The sequence below is a fragment of the Cheilinus undulatus genome, linkage group 12 (assembly GCF_018320785.1).
Source record: "Cheilinus undulatus linkage group 12, ASM1832078v1, whole genome shotgun sequence".
In the NCBI taxonomy this organism is placed as follows: domain Eukaryota; kingdom Metazoa; phylum Chordata; class Actinopteri; order Labriformes; family Labridae; genus Cheilinus; species Cheilinus undulatus.
The window spans coordinates 23,998,195-24,018,726 of record NC_054876.1 but is presented as its reverse complement, the minus strand read 5'-3'; the positions used below and the strand labels follow the sequence as shown (position 1 = coordinate 24,018,726).

Genomic DNA, 20,532 nt, shown 5'->3' with positions numbered 1-20,532 from the left:
GCATATTCTCTCACAATCTAGTCTTCTGACTGACTTCCAACCTGACTGTAGATGCTTTTTTAGAAATTTAATGCCGAGGGCCTCGAAGCTGTCTATGTTTTGCATTAAAGATACAGATAAAAACAATATTATCATGGTGTTAACACTATAACAAAGACACATCTAAATTGGATAACAAATGTTTTTCAAATAAATCAAAACAAGGAATTTAACAAGTCTCCTTTTATAGAAATGTTGACATATAGACATCAAGGCTTCAATTAAACATATACCATATAATCCAAGCCTCAAATCAAACATCAGTAAAATCTTCATGGTATCCAAATACACCAAACATCATACTGTGATTGTGAAAGAGTAGCATGAAATGAAAAGCCTTTGCTTTTTGTAGAAAATGACACTACATATATACATCACAGATTTAATTAGTGCAGATTAAAGTCATGTCTTTTGTACAGCATTATTTTGTAGTCAGCTTTTATCAGTGATTTCTCTATCAAGCTTACTCAAAGGTGATTGCTTTGCCTTACATTTAAAGTAAGTTTATAATGGCTGCTGGTCTACAGTCAACCTATCAGTAAATATTGATACATTTTCAGTCATTTTCTGAGGAGAATTTAAGAAAGTAATTAAGACACATTCATTCATCTTATTTGTTTGAGTACTTGTCATTAGAAGAAAATGATTCCCAAGTGCATTCAATAGCAATAGAAACAGAAGTACTTATCAGTTCATTTATTTATACGAAACTTGTTTCAGAAACATAAATTTGATGTTGGACCATGGCAGGAAAACTTTGGCAGATCTGAACAAGTCTTATGGCTTTATTCAAAGTACAAACCATTTATTTCATCTGTTGCTTGCTGAGTGAAAAACAAATCAGATTGATATCTTCGAGGCCTTTGGATCAGACGGACCACCCATCAACACCAGCAGGGGGCGTCTCTTTTGCTCATCTCCAGGAGATCGGCCTCCAGCTTCTCTGCGTCTTCTTCAAAACGCTCAGTGAAGGAGCGAATCAAACCTGCTGCGCTGCCCTCATATTCAGTCAGCTCAACGCTGTCACCTGAAAACAATGCAGTCAGAATCAGCGCACAAGCCTTAATTAGCACTTGTAAAACTTATGTAAAATCACATTCCGTAACTTCAGAACAGGTCTCTCCAAAGCTCATCATTCTTTTACCTCCAAAGAAAGTCAACCTCCATTACATACCATTAACTCTGGAGTTAGCCTGGACAAACATCTTCCGAGCCTCTTTCCTCAGCAGCACTGTCTCGCGTAGTTGAAGGAAGTTGTAAGCACCGCCATCACTGACAGCGGAGTAGCTATTGTACATTGCTCTACCTCCCTCCACATCTGCTGTAGACTTGAACACCTAAGATATGAAGAAATCAGGTTAGCACTTAGGGAAAAGATAAACATGGCACACACAGAGAACGATGGTAATTACACTCATTTAACATGACAGCCATTGACGGTGTTATAATAATCTCTGTACCTTTCCCAAGTTACAATATTTCATTCACCAGTATAGCCTGTCTAAGTGCCCTTGAACAGGTTAAATAAAGACTTTGAGACTTTTTATAGCCTTAAATTTCAAAAGCCCAATTTAAGACTTTTTCAATAATCTGCAGAAACCCTGCATGACAGCACTGACAACTTTAAGATGCAATTTTAATGCATCATTATTTTGTTTTATTTCATCATAAACTGTTTTACATATTTTTGTGAAACACAAAGTTCTGCAAGTAGTTTCAAAGAAACTTAATGGAAATGACAATGAATCAACAAAAGCCATTTTCCCTGAGAAAGGGAAGGCAGAAGAGAATTATTTAATTGTGAAGACTTTTCTCAGAAAGGAAATGGATTTAGCATAAATTAATTCAGTTAGTCTCACTCGAATTTTGGTGACAAACACTGAAAAAACATCTTTTTATTAGCAAGCACCTTTAAGTAACTCAACTGTTTCATCATATTAACAAATGGTAATGTGGCTACAGTTTTGGGTTTTGTTGTTAAAGGAATGAGATGTGATCTATTTCTTGATTTTAAAAATGTATTCTCAAATACATTACAGTGTTATAAAGAATCTAATTAATGTCTTGGCTGTTCTACCTTTACATACACATACCTGCAGTTTCTGAAGGAACCTGTGGATGGCATTCTTCCCCACAGTGTGAATCTTGCTGCGGTCCAGAGTGATTCGAGCGTCAGGCTTGCCGTCCTTTCCTGTCACTTCCTCCAGGCCGACCAGACCCTCCCCAGCCTCCAGCAGGACACGCAGGATCACGAAACGAGCTTGCATGTGAGCCTGAGACACACACAGACATGCATGTGACATACAGTTGGCTGTACACTTTATACATCTCCTGACACTTTTATAAACACAGACAAGACTTACTTCGAGCTGTGATTTAAAACTACACAGACACTTAAGACTGAGCCAGTCACTTTGTAAGAAACACATGCCTCATAGTCTGTATGTTGTCTAATGTTGTAAACACTGTTCACCTGACACTATGCATCTCCAAATCTCTGTTTACGTTAATGTTAGGATTCATTATTACATGTCTTGAGGCAGTCCAGGTACAGAATGATAGAGACAGGGTGTTATGGAAGAAAGCAGATGGATTACCTGTCGCCAGCTCTTGCTCTCAGGTGTGTAAAACTCCAGACCCAACAGTCCAGCTCTCACCATGCTGAGCCAGTTAATGAACACAACGTCCTCTGCGTCCTGGCCTTCATGTCCAAATATACTGGAACACCCAAAACAGAGACAAACATTTAGATTCTGTCCTCCCTTTTAGACATCAGCCACCACTCCACTCCATAGTTTTAATCGTCCAAATAATGCAATGACTTTGTTTCAACTTGAATTCCTAACTGGCATATACAAAAGGAGCAAGTAAGGACATACCATTACTTTTGAATTTGTATTTTCTTTTCAGAAGGAGTAAAACAAAAATATGGAGCCAATGTTGTTGCAAAAGATTTTTCTTTCAACCCTCCATCAAAGTCTGCCTTTGTGTTCAAAATGGCTTCTTTATGCTTTAATTTTCTCTATGGCCCAAATCTTTAGTTCCTTGTCCAAATTCCCTGCACTCTTGCTTAAACCATTCTCTTCTCTATTATGTCAACATCAGTGTTCGATAAAGGGTTAATATAACACCAGCGTGCCTCTGATTTCAATTTTGACTGCCATTTCTACCGTGGACTTTAATTGCAATCTGGAAAGTCCTTTATTTGTTCTTTTTGCATTATATCCTTGTCCTCTCATCCTGAAGAGCACCTGATCCTGGTTACAATGTTCTAGACATTTTTGACTCCATGTACCCTCATTTTTCTACTATTCTCCTCTCATCCAGGTTGCCTTTGCTTGCTAGTGAAACTGCTACTCTGATTCTTCTCTGTGCATGTACAAAACCATCTGTGTGCACTCAGAACTCAATATGCACATGTTCAAAACTTGCTCTGTCTGCATAAAAACTTTCTCTGTGTGCAAATGTGAGCAAGTCACTGAAGATTTAAGAGTGCAGGAAATTTTGAGCACAAACAGAAAAGTCTAAGCTCAAAAAGGCAGTTTTGAGAACAAAGGCATCTGTAAATGGGTAGTTTGTAAAAAAAAATCTGTCCCCAAACCCAATTAGTCATGCTCCCAAAATGTTAAAATGTGCTCTTGAGTTTTGTAACAATCATGACTCCATAAAAAATAACGTCAACCCCTCCTTAAGCTGTGACATGTCTCATGTGGGCAATTAACATTAATTCATTGCTAACTTTATGTTGAGAAGAGATATAAGTTTCATCTATATAATGTGAGACTTCTTATCACACAAACATACATAATCATCACATATAAAAGTTAACTAAAGTAAATAATTTATGTCTATGAACTGGATGTTCCAAAAAGCTATTTCTAATGTTCCTGGGAGAAGTTTTGACTGGTTATGATCCAGGAAACAATCTTAAATTCATACAAAACCAACATGATCTTCATTAAAAACACTGACCATTTCTCAAGTTCTTATCGTGTGTCAAGCAAGGCAATTAATAGCAAACTGCTCAAATAGTACAGCAAAGATTTACAGAGTAATATTTTGGACTAGAAATCCGGCAAGAGAAGACACTATTCACATATATACAAATCAGGTAAGATCAGATGAGTTGCACTGCTTTTTTGATTGGGGTCAGCAACATCAGCAAAAAGTGAGATTTCCTTGCAGTAGCTTAAATAGAAACTACGTGGAAACAGACTTTCTGATAAACTGTGAAAATTCTCTCTCCACTAGGTATTGTTGGATTCCAAAATTTTTGAGACATTCACAGAGAAACATCTTGTGTGCATGCAAATAAGAAAACGGTGACATACCTGAGCACCTGCTTGTTGAGACACAGATAGAGTCCAACACACTCAGCCCGGCATTCTTCATAAGAGGAGGCAATTGTGGAGAATTTGCTGTCCCACGTCTCACTGCCCCGATACCAACTGGACACCTAAAAAAAAAAAATTCACACATTCAGCCTTTTTTAAAAAGTGAAAGGATGTAACAGTATCAAAATCTCATGGTATGATAATACCTTTGTAACAAGTCCACAGTACAGTATTTATTGCAGTATAAAAAAGGCAAAACAACAAATAAAAATTTGGGGAAAAAATTAGCGCAGTTTGAATATTATGATATGTGCAAAGAAAGTGTTGTAGGCGTGCATTAGGCTTAAAATATATACTTAAACTTGGCTCCATTGTGTTTATTAACTTTCTTGAACCTTCATTGTCCACCACTGAAAATAGCTGTGGGTCTTGGATGATATATTTAGCGATGCATCCTGTGATCTGTTGAGCCCTTGTGCTGTTGTGGGGAAGTGGGATGTGAACGTTTCCATAAGAGTCTTTTGGCCTGGCCAGACTCTGCTACTCACATCTTTGTGAATCTTTTTGGGGTGATGATGTGCCAAGTGGCTCCATATGTTACCCATATTCCCCATCAAGTGACACAGGGAAACGCAGATGCTTCCACATGCCATATTTAAAAGTCACTGGAACCCGCATAGTTTCAAAAACTTTGTCACTTGGTTTTCCATTATCACTTGTAGCATCCACTATTTTCATATTGTTAGATCAAGCCAGCGAGTGGGGCGCAAAGGATGATGGGTATGCAGGGGCTGATGGTAACTTTAGTTCCTGTTTCCCTTCACTCTGCCCCTCTAAAAAAAGACAACCCTTTTTGCCCTGAAGTCCTGTTGTATTAAACATCACGTCTACAACAGTATTGAGACACAATTGTCACTGTGATACAGCAAAATTAACAACACTGTTGCATCTCTAGTGAACACAAAGTTAAAAATTGATGTAAACACAATAAAAACTCACCAGTTCTCCAGTCTCTGGGTTGATCACCTTACTCTGATCAAAGTTGAACTTTCCTTTATCATCCTGTTAAAGCAAAAAGAAAGCCAAAACAAGATCATTCATAGGGGTGTAACGGTATTTGTATTCATCCTGTACCGTCACGGTATGGCCGTCACGGTTCGGTGCACGCAGTAATATGACGAATATGTCTGAGTGAGTATTAAAAAAAAAGGTAAGTTCTCACTTCAATCCAGGTGGTGGCAATGAGCCTAAAAGCTGCCAGCAACCGTCATTACAGAAAAGGGAGCAGTTACAAAAACAAACGAAGAAGAGTGATGACGCGTGTGGAGTTAGAAGAGCTGCCGGCTTCATTTAAATCACCCGTATAGCAATGGTGCTCTGGCTCTATGAATCATACTAACTTTACCTTCAGCTATCAGCCTCGGAGGAGTGAGAGTGGGACTCTGCAGCTGTGTCATAGGTAAAGTTATCTTCAGATTTCACACGGCTTTAACCTCTTTATCCTCCAAGATGGGCTGTGAAAAGTTCTTCCAAACTTTGAAGGAGGTCCCATTGGTTAAAAAAGTAGTTCAGTGCTGAAGTCCGTGTTGAAATCGGCAAAAAAGATGCCAATTTGCATACTTCACAAGCTAATTTGCGGTTGTGTGATGATGCGTTCAAGTTAGGTGGGAAATTTTAGTGTTTAAAGAATGGGTATAAATATGTCAATATATATCAATGAAAATAACCTAGTTATTCAAAAACATATTTATTTATTGATATTTTTAATCATTGAAGAGCTTTTGGAGGGAGGTCGCAGCATTATTTATAATTTAAATGTAACTTATTCAGCCTATTTATTTTAATACAATATAATTTTAAAAATTAAAATTAAATGTTATTTATCCGCTTCAATCACTGTACCGAAAACGTACTGAACCGTGGCTTCAAAACCAAGGTACGTACCGAACCGAAATTTTTCTGTACCGTTACAGCCCTAATCATTCATCAAGCCAATATCAATAAATTAATCATTTAACAAGGCGATCGTAGTAACATCTGAATCACTGGATATACTTCAATAAGGTAAAGCTGACTGCATATGTTTAAAACCAAATTCTACTCAGAACATAAATATGTTGTGCACCTTGGAGGTTATGTGATCGGCAGGGTTTGTTAGTTAGTTTGTTTGTTAGTTGGTTAGTTTGTTTGTTAGCAACATAACTCAAAAGGTTGTGGATGGATATTGATGAAATTTTCAGGGAATGTCAGAAATGGCATAAAGAAGAACTGATTAGATTTTGGGAGAGATTCGGATCACCGTCTGGATCCAGGATTTTTTTAAAGGATTCTGTTCTTTTGGGAGATAGGACTAATGGTGGAGGTCTGCGCTCTCCGAGTGCTTTTCTATTTTGTTTTAATGTTATTATTCTTGTAAATTGTATTTTTCTATATTTTATTATCAGATTTCTCTTTTTAAAATGTGCAATTTATTTAGTGTGTCTTTATTTCTAATTTTGTGGAAATCAGGCAACAGTGTGTTTGCATGTATGGACAAACTTACGCAAATGTTGTATATCATTGTCTATGTTTAAAAAGACAATAAATGTCACAATCATATGACCATGAATAAGATTGGATCCTCTGAAGCTCAGATTTTTAAGAGACTCCAGAGCAGAAATGTTTAGACTGACCTGGACAAACAGCTTGCCACTTCCATGACCCAAAAGCTCATGAAGCCCAACCTGCACCTCAAACGAGGGTCCTTTCCATTTGATGAACAAATCCTGGTGGAATAAACACACAAAGAGAAGTGTATAAAATTATAGTTTTTTGAGTGTGTGTAAGAATGAGAGCAGGAATGCTCGCAGCTCAAAAAGCTGCATCTGTTACCTTGTCCTCCTCCTCCAGGAAGGTGAGTTTTTCCTTTTGTGTAGCATAGGCCACAGCCAGCACGTTGCCTAGCGACACATTTTTAAAGCCTTCTGACTGTCTGATGTCATCATCTGCACACAAACACACATTGCTTTAAAATGAAACTCACAAAAAGAGCTGATGTGTTTGAACAAAGTGCAGTCACATAGACAGCGAATTTGTATTTAAGCGTTACATACAGTTGGGGATATTGATGCCGGCTGGTATTCCACTGCCAGCAAAGGTGAGAACATCCAGAGAGGTGAAATCGGGCTTCAGGAAAGTGTCCTTCTCATACTCTCTGGGCCAAGGAAGCTCAGGAAGCAAAACTTCTGCTGAGCTCACCAGTTTAGCAAAACGCTCACTCATTGCCTTGTTGACAACCGCAACAAAGCCTAGACATGACATCATAACCATAAAAATAAGAATATTGACAGAGGAAAACAAAAATACTGCTTTCAACATTTCACATATTGATTCACACTTTAGTTCTTGAAGTTAGGGTTTAACCATGAACCTATGTGAGACAATATACCCTGTAATTCCAGCTAATGAATAATATTCACTACTGTATGTGTCTTTGTGATATTGGATTAATAACTGCTAGAATAAAAGCACTGTTCTAAAAATAAACCCTAAGGAATTTAAATTTAGCAGAAAAAAAAAAAATCAGTTTCACATCATAATTATAATTACCTTCAAACTCTCCTCTGGATCCAAATGGGTCTCTGTAGCTCTCTATGAAACCTATGTAACTGTGAAAGGAAGAGTAAGGAGGGATGAATTGGTGAAAAGACAAAAAGGTTTTAAAGAAGATAATAAAATGTATAATACTCAAAACTGCAAAGTTTATAATTAACTTCTTGGAAGATACAGAGAAATAAAAGAAATTGGAGATTTATGAGGTGTAGTGTCTTTGGTGTTATCCCTAGGCTGGTGCTCACCTCTCGACGATTGGACCCTTATCTTTGATCCAGTAGCGTGAACCCTCTTTATGGGCATCAATTGAGCCAAGGGTGAAGCTGCGGCAGTACTCCTCGAGCATCTTTCTCTGGTTCTCATTGGCTGCATACGCCTGAAAGAAGCATTTGGAACAAGAGTTTCATGAGTCGAATCTGGCAGCTACCTCGCCTGTCTTTTGTTTTTCCAAGGAGCCAACATCTGAAAGAATAGAGGCTAAACATTACTTTATTACTACACATAGTATCCATTGCTCTCACCTGTGCTTTTTGGAGGTAATAGCAGACCTTTTCCATGAGAGGAGCATAGTCTCCTCTTTTGACAGTGAACTCTTTGTCTTCGAAGTTAAAGCTACCACAGCATGATTCACATTCCCCATCGACTGCACAGTCTATAAGGAAGTAGTGGACATTTTCATGCTTTAGAAACAGAACCTACTCTCTTCATGTGCATTTAATGGGACACAAACTGCATGTTCTTAAAAGCCACAATAAATTTATCATATGATGAGTTTACACACCATCTGAATTTTTCTTTCACATGTGTTATATACAGTTAACTGAATGATGTGAAATGGTATTAATCTTTGAGGGCTCTCAGGTTAAATTGTAGTTCTGACCTTTCTGCACAGATGAAGCCAAGCGAACCTCATAGCAGGCTTTGCCTCCATTTTCCCTCTTAAACAGGCGTGTGTTGTAGGCAGACAGTTTCTAGAAACAAGCCATAAAATCACAGTTCAGAGTACGTGAATTTAGAGAAAAATGGAACATTAAACAGAGACAAACAGGATGAACATACAAAATAAAGAGTACAAGAAAACGTATATAAATATGAACCAAGTTTGATGGTAAAGTGAGTAAATGAGGTGTGAATTCAGCTTACTTTTGAGTCAAGGAACTTCTGAGCCAGCTCAGCATCATCTAGACAACAGTTTCCTGAGAAGTAGGTGGTAATTCCCTAAAGAAAGCACAACAAAAAATCTCCATAAACCAAGCATTTCCTCATAGGGGTCACACTGACAGGTCAACAGCAAAGCCCTTTTAAAGTTTGGGGTACAGTGGCCTCCTGAAGGCATGTTGTTGTGCCAATCAAAAACAAGTGGAATAAAAAAATGAGAAGTGGGAACAGGAGACTAAGAGAAGCCCTTGAGAGATTAAACAGACCTATGAAAAATAATAAAACTTTCCAATGCCTTTGATTTACATGGAGTAAAATTCCTTTCACATCTGTCAAATCTATCCAATCCTGACTACACAATGGATATTGCATCAAACCTTAGGATTTTGGTCAAACCGGTCTGAAGTCTGCATTAAATGATATAAGATCCCACCTTGTCACCCAGCCCCAGCTGCTTCTGTCTGTCTTCCAGGGAGTAGAGGAGACATGAGCAGCTGTCCCACAGAGCCTCCATCTCACTGGGCTGATCCTGAAACGCCTGGCTGGCCTTCACCAGAGCTTCCAGTTTGTCCTGGGGTGACATTCAACAGATGCAAACCGCTTAATTTTTTTTAACAACAGCTAGAAAGCAACATCAAAAACAGCAATATTTAAAAGGCATATTAATAAATTATCCTGTTTGTATTTAGGCTTGAATAATGTCTCAGAAAAGTGGAAGACCTTGATACTTGCAGCATTTTCCACCCAACACAAGAGTGTGTCTTACCTTGGGTAGATTTGGGATGAACTTCGTGTCTCCAAAGGACTTGTAGTTTCCCATATTGGCATACAGACCTGCTGCATACACCAAGAAGGCCTGAATATCACACACAAGTACAAACATAAGGAGAGCCTCTTTTAACTGCATTTATGGATGCAGAAGAAATAATAATGATACCAGAAGAGTAAACGAATTAAAAAGAGGACCTGATACTCCTCAGAGCTGAGTCCAGCTGCAGTAGCAACCTGTTCCAGCTGGTCAGGTGTCTGCTTCCTGAAGATCTTCTGCAGCAAAACAAAGATGTTTGCCGACTCTGGGGACGTCTGCAGTAGCACAGCCAGACCACCATACCTAACACAGCAAACATTTATTTGATCAGCAGAATTTCACTTCTATTATTAAGTTAACTTTTTATTATTTAAAAATGTGTCAAACCTCTCTTTCTTCTGATTATCCAACTATCTATCCATCTATTCCTGGATTTTAACAGCCCTTGAGTTAAATCCTGCTGCAATTTGAAATGAACATACCAAGCAGCACGTGATAGGTAGTGGGCGTACATCTTCTCCTGAGGCGAAAGCAAACGGAAGGCCTCGCCACAGTCAAGAGCAGAGATGCCGATGTCATTAGGGAGGTAGTACTGGGAGTCCACCATCTTTAGTCTGAGGTGTAACACTGATGAGGAGAAACTGGGAGAAAAAGGGGGACGCAGGGAGGAAGTTGTGAGAAGACAGAAATACATGAGTTAATAAAAAAGTGTGAGGTATGTTGGTGTGATGAGAAGGAGAAAAGGGGGAGGCAATGATAAAATGAGAGAAGTCCAGGAAGGGATAAAAATATAAAAAGTTAAAAAAGTTTAAAAAGTTAAAAAAAAAAAAAAAAAAAAAAAGCTCTCTAGAATTGACTTCCCCCCATGGGCTTGAGGAAGTATTTGCACACCTGTTTAAGCTTTAATGAGATTAGACAGCCTGTGCACTGTACAAATACAACCAACAGCTTATTTATAACAAGTCACTGATATACTGTTGGCTAAAATGCATGAAAAATACTTGACTTTGAGTCTAACTTCATAAATATAATTGTTTCTATGTGAATGTAAGCTTTGGTTATCCGTGTTATGCATGCAGTGTAACACACAGTAACAATGTAAATCGACAGTTTTAAGTCACAGTTTTTAAAGAGAGGGAGTAAAGTATGCAGTTGCATGTCATTCAACTTTGACCAACCCTGGCACGGGTTCAGGAGGAACCAGTCCAATGCACTTTCTGTTTCGTCTTCCAACAAAATCTATGACTAGAAAAGTAAAGCATACGGTTTTGGAAACGATAAGAAGTTTCTGTCCTCCGAGAATCCCAAAAAACAACCACTTCTGAGCATGCATGAGATAAAACGGTAAAGTTATTCTGCGGGCTCCTTACAACAGCTACGTCGTTACTGTTAGCAACTAGCGTGCATGCTAACGACTGTTGAGTGTTTCGAGCATCTGATAACACTGTTATAACCTGTTTTCGGACATTACGTTACGCATATTTCGCAGCTTATTTCTATTTTTGTTTTCTTCCTATTGAGTACGTTTCCAGTAGTGTAACTGCAGACGCCAACTCAACAGCTTGTTACCTTATTTTCTGCAACAGTCCCGGCGAACGTCAAATTGCAGTCTCACGCTGTACACTTCCTGTATTCATTCAGCGTTAGCCTCGCCCCTCGACCAATCACAGCTCGTAATACTGTGGTTGATACGAACGTTAACCAATTAGAAAGTAACTGCGTTGAGCTTTTTCAGACTCTCCGTGTCGGACTTTTCCGCTCAAGGTTAAGCTAAAAATACACGATGTACAGCGATGTGACCACAAAAACTGAACATAAACAGCTCATTGAAAAACATGGTGATATTTATCAATAATTAGGAATATCACCTGGCTATCTGTGCATGAGACGAGGTGGCCGAGTGGTTAAGGCGATGGACTGCTAATCCATTGTGCTCTGCACGCGTGGGTTCGAATCCCATCCTCGTCGAATACCTTTTCCACAATCGAGGACACCTTGACAAGAGGTGCTGGAAGCATACGGTAAGCATTGTCAAATATATTCCCAATGTAAATATCACAAGATCACTCCCCGAAACCTTCTCTCTTGCTGGACTTATGTAGCGTGATTGCTTCCTCCATATGGCTCCTCCCACCCTCGCCCTCCTCCAACCCCGGTGAAAGCTAATATCCATGAAAATCCTCAGTCTTTAGGGTCTTTTCACATATGGAAACAAAAACGCAAAACCACACATTCCTTCCAAACTTTGATTCCCTTATCCTATTGATTAGTCAGCATTTAATACTTTCATGTAGAAAGGCATACAAACCACATGGTGTTTTATCAGTTTATTGGTTTTATTGAATTCTAAAAACACGATGAGTGAGTGGTTTATTTACAAAGGATGTGCAACAGAAAGAATTTAAATTTTCTCGATGAATGGGGGAGCCACACTGCTGTGTTATTATCCAAATGGTATTTTCAGTCCCGCACCACAAGAAGAATAATAACAAACATCTGATTCTTCAAAACATCTCTGTGTGCTCAGTTCATTTTAGGGTTCAAGCCTGGGTTTTGCCATTCCTCGTATCAGGAGGTGTTGTAGGGAGTATCCAGCGATAGCAGTTTGAGAAGCTCAGGCTCTTGTCTACAGCACAGCTGGTGCAGTAAACAATCCCCAGAGCGAGCATCACTACGAGGAACACACATAGTGGCACGAGCAGGGCCACGAGTAGCCAGCTTTTGTCGTGCTTTCGTTTTCCTGCTTTAGACCCAGCCCCATCCTCAGATGTGCCACTGGCATCCTCTGTACCGTCAACATTAGGCTGCTCCCCCTCCCTGGTCCCAGTGGATGCTCCATTTTCAGTCTCAGCTCCTACCTCATCACTGCCAGCTCTACCTGTCTTAGCTTGAGCTTCATTGTCTATTTCATTTCCTGTGTTGTCTTTTTGTGTAGGAGGTGTGGCTGTCTGATACAGTTTTGGGGAAATGACGTCCCATTGGTTAAGATGATTATCTGACCCCTGATTCATGTCAGGAGACAGAGCCTCAGGAGCTTCTGTCAGCCAGTCTACGTCAAAGTTAGTATCATCTACAAAGTTTGGATCTGGGGTGAAAGAGCTGGACCAGGGAATATCACGGCTAGGGTCAAAGTTAGGTATGTGGGCAGAGTCACTAGGGTCAGGGGACAGAGTGGAGTATTCCTCATCATCAGGTGAAGGCAGGCAGGTGAGTCCGTCTTGCTGCAGGTCATAGCCACTGTCACAGAAACACTGGTACCCTCCCATGAAGTTTAGACACTGTTGCTGGCAGGGTGACTCTCCCACACACTCATCTATGTCTACACACATTCCATCATCACCAGACTCATACCCAGGATTACACAAACATGCAAAGGACCCAACTGTATTCTCACAAGTGCCTTCACAGGTGCCTTCATCCAGACACTCATCCACATCCACACACTCGCCCTCGTCATCCGGCTGGTACCCGTTGTGGCAGGTGCAGTGGAAGGTGCCTGGGATGTTGACGCACAGTTGTGGGCATGGTTGTTGTTGGCATTCATCCACGTCAGAACATCTGCGCCCATCTGGAGCCATTTGGTATCCAGGGGGACACGTGCAGCGAATCCCCCGCGATGTCTCCATACAGTTGTATTCACAACCCATCTCCACACAGACCTCCTTGATGTGGGGCTGGTCAGTAGGACCAGCAGAGTCAGATGATAACTCAGGTGGGTTAGTTTGGCTCAGGGGGTCAGGTCTGCAGTTGTACCCATCCTCATCTATCGTAAAGCCCTCGGAGCAGTAACAATAGTAGTCTGTGTCTGTGTTCTGGCAGTACTGCTCACATCCGTGGTCTCCGCTACACCAGTCCTGGTTCTGCCTAGCTGTTCCTGCAGAGCAGAGGGGGGCGTCCCTGGACCAGCCGACTGTCTCGTCATCTCTTTCCATGCACAGCACCGTTTGCTCTGCACTAGCATCTGGGTTGGAGTCATCTGCAGGGCATGGCAAAGCGGCTACAGACCCATAGGGCACATGTGTTAGCAGAGTGCTAACCAGATGGAATGGTGTGGTGTAAACAGCCGGACCTCTGCCCTCATCCTGCAGCGGGGGACACATTCCTCTGTAGTTGTACTGGCAAACAAATCCATCTAACGGCAGAGCACAGGAGCCGTCGAGCCATCGGAAATTATCGCTGCTCTCACGTCCGCTTTCAGAAGTGTGGACGGTCATGGCCACACATCGAGGGGCTGCACATGTTCCAGGGGTGTCCTCACGGAGCCAGTTGGTAAACTGGCCATCCTGGTCTCCTGTTGGAAGAAAAGACAAAAATAAGACCAGTGAAAATAGACAGGGACTCTTACCTATTAGACTTTCATTTGAAGAACTACAGTTTCCCTTTCTAGAAGTACAGCAGCATGCATTACAACTGTCTTTTTTTATACTACCACTAGGAGTCGCCAAAGTAAGGCTGTTTCACTTGTGGTTAATGAAAACCTGTCCAATTACTTGTGGTTGTGCTGAAAAGATCTTTAAAAAGTAAGAAATAAGAAAATCTCTTTAGAAGTTTTAAAGAAGACGTTATCATAAATGAGCATTTTGGCAGGCGTGAAACTGAATGGCACGCCTCACCTTGCTAAATGTGACACAATGTAGAGATATGATGCCAATAAAGGAAAAGCATCATTATCTTGATGAACATATCTAAGGGGTCAGGCATTAACCTTGTCATTTGGAGCATTACAAACTTATTTGGTAGAGCAGCCAGTTCATTTGATTAGATTTTTTTCCTGTGCTTTGTGCATAGCAGAAAAAAACACCATTTACTGCACTGAAACGTGGAAAGAAATCTGCAAATCATACCCGGATCATACAAAACCAAATGACTCACATTACTGAAAACCACTGTAGAGAAGCAAAAAAATATGTGTCTTTGATTTGGAAAAACCAAACTTGTAAATTACCACTGATGGAAAACAAGGCTTGAGTCATTAATCACTAAAAATAAAGTTTTTAAATAAAGACCCAGGCAGACACTTGCAGTGATAAAAAGTCCATCTGGTTTTTAGTGGGTGGTGTTTGTGTAATGACTAAATCAGACTAAGGAGTAGCTGTGAGGTCAAAAGGGGGAATGAACTTCCCCTGTCGCGCCAGCTCTGACTCTGTGAAACAAAAGAAGTTAATGTAATAACCATCCAGTCAGTGCAAAGTTCTGGAGGCTGGACGGGGTACCAAAGTCTGCCTGTGTCTCACTTTCCTGTCCCATCTGGTTGTGGTATATGGCATGCTACTGATTAGTCTGGTTCTGCTCAGCTTTTTGGCCTTTTAAACTAAAGTTCATAGTGTTGGTATTCTGTTGCAAAGGGGCAAATTAATGACTCTATCTAATAATGTAACAAAGGGTCTAGACCAGCTCTGCAGATTGAATAACTTGTAATTTGGTACCAAAGCATCAAGACTAAAACTAATTCATTCATTTTTGTCAAAGCTGATATGTGCATGTGGAAACAATGTCGAAGTAGACCTGACTAATGACATGACCCAGCTGTAGTTAAAGTGACCTACAGATTATCATCACTCAAAGTCAAATCTTAGGTTTTCTCCAAACTTTGATGCTGTTCCTAAGTCATTTGGGGCTGGAAGCTGATTAACCACAATGAAGTGACTGAATAGTAGTTGAGTATTCAAAGCACCAAAGGGGTCAATGTTTGTCAAATGTTAAGAAGTTTAGACTTTGCCTGTGACCCAGACGAATCCTCTAAGGGGCCGGGTGGACGAACACTGGCGTGGTGGTCTGTGCAGCCCGATCCAGAGGCGAAGCCTTGGTCTGGTCCCCTCGATGGCTGACAGCAGCTCATGGACCACACCCGCTGCCTCGTGGGTGTGCATCGTTGCCAGGGTCCCACCTCGCTCCCTGCAGCTCCGCCCAGCCTCCCTGAAGCTCCTCTTCTGGAGGAAGACGCTGTAGCATCCATCCTGGTTGCAGAGTGCGTCCTTCTCAGCCAGCTGAGCCCGGGCTGCTGGTTGCTCCACGTCTGGCTCCCTTGGCCTCTGGGCTCGGCCTCCAGGAGCCAGACTGAGTGTCATCAGCCACAGGATACATAGGAGAGTCATGCTAGTGCTGCTACTGCTTGTGATCTTTTGCATCCTCCACTGAGATGTCAGGTTACACTAGGCCAACATTCAAAAGAGTACTTAACAATCAAAATAAATAAGGAATATAACTCTTTTTGAGTCTTCTATAAAAACTGGAGCCAAATTTAACTACTTTTTCAATCTGAAACTCACAAAACTGGGACTGGTCTATTTCTAACTCACCTTACTGTAGTATTTTAAAACATATTTGGTGAAATGTAAGCATACATATGCCTTGAAATAGAATCAGATTACTTTGTTTTACCTTAACTCAGCAAAAGAGTCCTACAGTGCAGACTTGATCAAACTCCATTCATCAGCAAACTGATGCACAGTGAAGCAGATCTTATATACAACTTAAAGAAACCAATGCAGTCCAGTGGAAACCACTTAAAAGTCTAGATCAGTCCAGAATAAAGTCCAGTGAAGTACCAGTAGGGTCCAAGGTTCAAACTTCACATGAGTCCAGAAAAGTTTAAATAAAGTCCAAATATGAGCCTGGTGAACAGTAGTGTCCTCCTCCTGTATCTGATCCTGCTGGGGCTCTCCTCCCTCTGCACAGTCTGACTGAACTTCAGAAAGGGAGTCAAATGGGGGAGGGTGGAAAGGGGTGGTGGGGTGGGTGGGGGGTGGGGGGGGGGGGGGGGGGTGCTACGTAGAGGAAAAAGAATTGTGTGTTTTTAGAAGAGGGGGCTGGTAAAGTGTGCGAGTGTATAAGAAAAGGCTGGAGGGGTTGACGGATTGGGTTTGGGGGGAGTCGGAGAGAAGGGGATGGAGGGGAGGATTGAAAAAGCCTCAGAGACTTATGAAAACCATACGGCACCATTTTGCCCCCCCATCCTTGTCTTTCCTATGGCCATGCACTCTCTCATCCGCGTGCACATGCAGCATGTGAATAGTGCATGCTATGGTGCACAGCATCCTTAGGAGTGGAAAGTGTTTGTCAGCGCTGTGAGATGAAGAGATTGTCCCCTCTTTTCCTCCTCCTTCTTCTTCTTCTTCTCTCCTTTTTTGTCTTTCATCTTTTTAATTGCATTGCCTCTCTCTTTTGTTATTTATTCTCAGTAATTTCTAGTTTGCCTGTATATATCTTTACCCCAACTTTTTACCTTTTCTCCCCCACCACTCCCACTCTTTTTTTTTTACCACATCCATACCAGCTGGAAGTTTCTTTTACAATCTAATGGAAACATCTGAATACCTGTTGGACTATATGTGTGTATGCGTGTGTCAGAGTGACTGGTGTTCATTTTTACGCTCTTATACAACAGCTTTGTATGGGTGCAGATGTCTAAGAGTAGTTTTCTTCTCTGTGTGCATGTGTGGCTGCCACTCAGGGGCATATGGAGGAGAGGAAACAGGAAATGCCAGATGTGCATCAGCCTGACCTCTCGGTAGCTGGGGGAGCTGGGGAGTGTAGTTTGGGGGTACCTCCACTGCCGTCACATGATCCGCCTGCCATGAATGAATGAATGGTTTGCCTGGTGAGGAGTCAAAGGCTGAGTTTGGATTTTCCAAAGACAAATAGGATCTATTTTTCCTTGTTGCTTTGCTCCAAGTTAAGCCAAAGACAAATAATGGGAGCTGGTAGCTGTGTTTTTCAGGATTCAGTTACATCCTGATGAGAGATTTAAAGCTGACGGAGACAAACAGCTGACTGTAAATTAAAGTAAACCAAACAAAAACTGGAAAATTGCTTAGGCACACAAAAGTGCATCACATAAGTGCTCATCACACTTCTCTGTGTGGACCTGCCAAAACCCAAATGAGCCAGCTTGATGTCATTATCAAAAGCTGCAACTTCTCCCATGTGTGGTCTAATCTGGATTGGCTGCATACAAATTAAAAAATAACAGCAGCTGCAGCTTTGAGCCGCAGGATGATGAGATGGAAAAGTTGTGCTGTGTATGTGTGTGTTGGTGCATCACTTATTAGCTGTATCAGTGTGTGTCCGAGCCTGCAGATGATTCGTCTGACTGCGGCAGCGTGTTGGTTTTGGCACACAGAATATATACAGTTGCGCTATTCAGCAGTCTTTTCCAGTTATGTAACAACCATCGGAACTAGATTGAGAACAAACATCAAACCTCAGGATCCTGGAGAACCTAAAGAGCCTTTTTGCTCTCCTCCTCTTTCTCCTCCTCCTCCTGTCCTCCTCTGACTTCTCTTTTTCTTGGACTACCCCCGTCCTCTCTCCTCTGCCACCTCTTCTTATTATTCTTTCTCCCCCCCTCTCCTCTTCTTTCTTGCGTCCTCCTCTTCCTCTCCTTATCTTCTCCTGCTGCTCCCCCCACTTCTCATTATTTGGGCTCCGAAGTCAGCAATCTCTCTCCCAGACCCCCAGCTTTTTTACCCCAAACCTCCCACTCCTGTCCTGTTTATTCTATCATTCAGGCTGCTTGACCCGTCCTCCTGCTCAGACAGCCCCGCCCCGAGAGACACATACCACAAATGTAATTGATAGAACAGACCAAACTTCTTCTTTCCATAGTCCTGCACTTTCAATTCCCCTCTTGCTCATCAATGTACTTACAGTACCTCTAAGCTGCTCTACCTTCCAACCCAAAGACTTCTGATGGAACATACAGATCTCTTCATTTATACTCTCTTCCTCCTAGGTCACCCCCTTCTCCCTGCCTCCTTGACTCCTAGCCACTTGCCACATATCATCACTGGCTCTGTTACTTTCCCAACTTTGAGCTTCCAAGCAGCTGAACTCAAACTTCCAGCTCAAAATCCTCTAAGTTTCATTTTAACCACTAATTCAGCTTTTAGAAGCTGAAAAGCTGCTCCTGATTTGATGTTCCTAGGAGGTCCTAAATCTTTGGTATCTGGGTTAATTGTGCACATAAAGTACTTATTTTACTAAAAAAGCACAAGGGATGTATTAAACACGGCTCATCAAAGAAAATGAGCTGCTGATTATTTTGTTTGTTGTGTTATGATAGGCTGCATGGTTGTGTAGCAGTTGACATTGCCTTACAGAAACATCATTCCTGGATGAAACTCTGGCTGGACAGCAGCCTTACCATGTAGATAAGGATGTTTTTAAAGGGCCAACCTCCAGTGTTGAAGCATGAAGTCAATGCAGAAGTGCAAAAAACTGCAGGGTCTTGAGTGTCCACTTGTGATTGGCTACAGAAAAGATGGCATTTTCATGCACACCCATGCTATAGTGCCTATTTTAAATCAGAATGTGATATGTTCACAGCAGTTCAGGTCTGAATAGCACATATCTTAATTGCTGCACACTGTGTGGGAATTTTTTCCTTAACTCATCGTCTTGACTACTGTATAACAAGCCTAATGCCTTATTTCCACATATATATTACAGAGGTAATAAGTCAACAAGAAGTCTGTTCATTCCTATGGAAATCTCTGTGATATACCTTCCAAAACTCCATAACATTTTTTCTTCTTCCAAGGCTTTCCACAAGATTTTGGACTTTTTTTGTGAGAAATTGTGCAGATTTATTCTGTAGAGCATTTATGAGGTCAAGCAGGCCTGGCTTGCAAACTCTGTTCCAGTTCATCCCAAAGGTACTTAGTGGGGTTAAGGTCAGAAGTCTGTGAAGGCCAAGCAAGTTCTTCCACACCCAACCATATCTTCATAGTCCTTGCTTTGTGCAGTGGGGCACAGCCATGCTGGAATAGAAAAGGGCCTTCTCCAAACTGTTGCCGCAAAGTTGGAAGCATAACATTGTCCAAAATGTGTTTGCATGCTGAAGCATTATAGGGACAATGTGTAAAATTTTGGCATTTTAGCGACATCTAGCATTCAGATTTTAGAATGAGCCGATCTGTTACCAAAACGTCACATCACTAAGCGATGAGGGCCTGTGAAGACCTAAAAGGATCGTGAGCCGGACATCAATTACAGCAGTGACGAGGTGAGGGTTTACTCATTTTTGCAACCATTATTTTTATAGATTATAGGTCAGTTTAGGTCACCTGCCTTCGAGGTAGCTTTCAGGCGGGCAGGTTCGTATTTAAAAATCGCGTTTCGCTCTTTCTGTCCCCAAAACGTTGCCGTAGACAACATGGCGGTTCGTTATGTCAGCCTCCGTGAGGTCAGCCCGTGGTAACGTAAATTTGAAAAGCTTTTTTCTAATTTTGTGAAAAGAAAATAAAAGTTTAAAGGGGATGATTGTGCACTTACTTTAACATACTTCACATAGATATATAAACATTATATCCCATGTACACCGTTTCTGTTTGGCAAAATGCAGCCAAATTTTACACATTGTACCTTTAAGATTGGCCCTACTGGTGATAAGGGGCTCAGCCCAAACCCTGAAAAACAGCCCCATACCATTATCTCTCCCCCACCAAAGCACAGTGCAGTCAAGAGGGGACGTTCTCCCAGCTTCTGCCAAACCCAGACTCGTCCATCTGACTGCCAAACAGAGGAATATGATTCATCACTCCACAGAACGTTTCCACTGCTCCACAGTCCAGTGTTGGTGTTTTTTTACACCACTCCATC

The 20,532-nt window shown here is 41.3% G+C and overlaps 2 protein-coding genes and 1 non-coding gene across 4 annotated transcripts; 1 reads left to right on the top strand and 2 right to left on the bottom strand.

Annotated features, from left to right (window-relative positions):
• Positions 1-720: 720 nt before the first annotated feature.
• On the bottom strand, positions 721-11,990 carry dpp3 (dipeptidyl-peptidase 3). 2 transcript variants are annotated; one of them, XM_041802248.1, is made up of 19 exons: positions 11,799-11,990; positions 10,413-10,571; positions 10,089-10,233; positions 9,889-9,978; positions 9,556-9,693; positions 9,108-9,182; positions 8,845-8,935; positions 8,486-8,616; positions 8,210-8,340; positions 7,962-8,020; positions 7,466-7,660; positions 7,245-7,357; positions 7,046-7,138; positions 5,373-5,435; positions 4,371-4,495; positions 2,637-2,757; positions 2,133-2,312; positions 1,214-1,376; positions 721-1,066 (listed from the first exon to the last, which is right to left on the bottom strand). In XM_041802248.1, exons 1-19 carry the CDS (start codon positions 11,957-11,959, stop codon positions 924-926), a joined length of 2,376 nt encoding a protein of 791 aa, XP_041658182.1. In that variant the 5' UTR covers positions 11,960-11,990; the 3' UTR covers positions 721-923. The 2 variants fall into 2 exon arrangements, with proteins under 2 accessions (XP_041658182.1, XP_041658183.1); XM_041802249.1 differs by lacking the exon at positions 11,799-11,990 and adding an exon at positions 11,500-11,579.
• trnas-gcu lies at positions 11,817-11,898 on the top strand. The gene has a single exon. It is a non-coding gene; the product is annotated as a tRNA-Ser (tRNA).
• Positions 11,991-12,304: 314 nt separating the features above from the next.
• cd248b (CD248 molecule, endosialin b) lies at positions 12,305-16,203 on the bottom strand. Its single transcript, XM_041801873.1, has 2 exons — positions 15,650-16,203; positions 12,305-14,221 (listed from the first exon to the last, which is right to left on the bottom strand). Exons 1-2 carry the CDS (start codon positions 16,056-16,058, stop codon positions 12,471-12,473), a joined length of 2,160 nt encoding a protein of 719 aa, XP_041657807.1. The 5' UTR covers positions 16,059-16,203; the 3' UTR covers positions 12,305-12,470.
• Positions 16,204-20,532: the final 4,329 nt, after the last annotated feature.

Coding starts and splice junctions, on each gene's coding strand:
- dpp3 (XM_041802248.1), bottom strand. CDS start 11,959: ATGCTTACCGTATGCTTCCAGCACCTCTTGTCAAGGTGTCCTCGATTG. Junction 9,183..9,555: donor AGCTGGGGCTGGGTGACAAG/GTGGGATCTTAT, acceptor TGCTTTCTTTAG/GGAATTACCACCTACTTCTC. Junction 1,377..2,132: donor GGTTCCTTCAGAAACTGCAG/GTATGTGTATGT, acceptor TTCATATCTTAG/GTGTTCAAGTCTACAGCAGA.
- cd248b (XM_041801873.1), bottom strand. CDS start 16,058: ATGCAAAAGATCACAAGCAGTAGCAGCACTAGCATGACTCTCCTATGT. Junction 14,222..15,649: donor AGGATTCGTCTGGGTCACAG/GCAAAGTCTAAA, acceptor TTCTTCCAACAG/GAGACCAGGATGGCCAGTTT.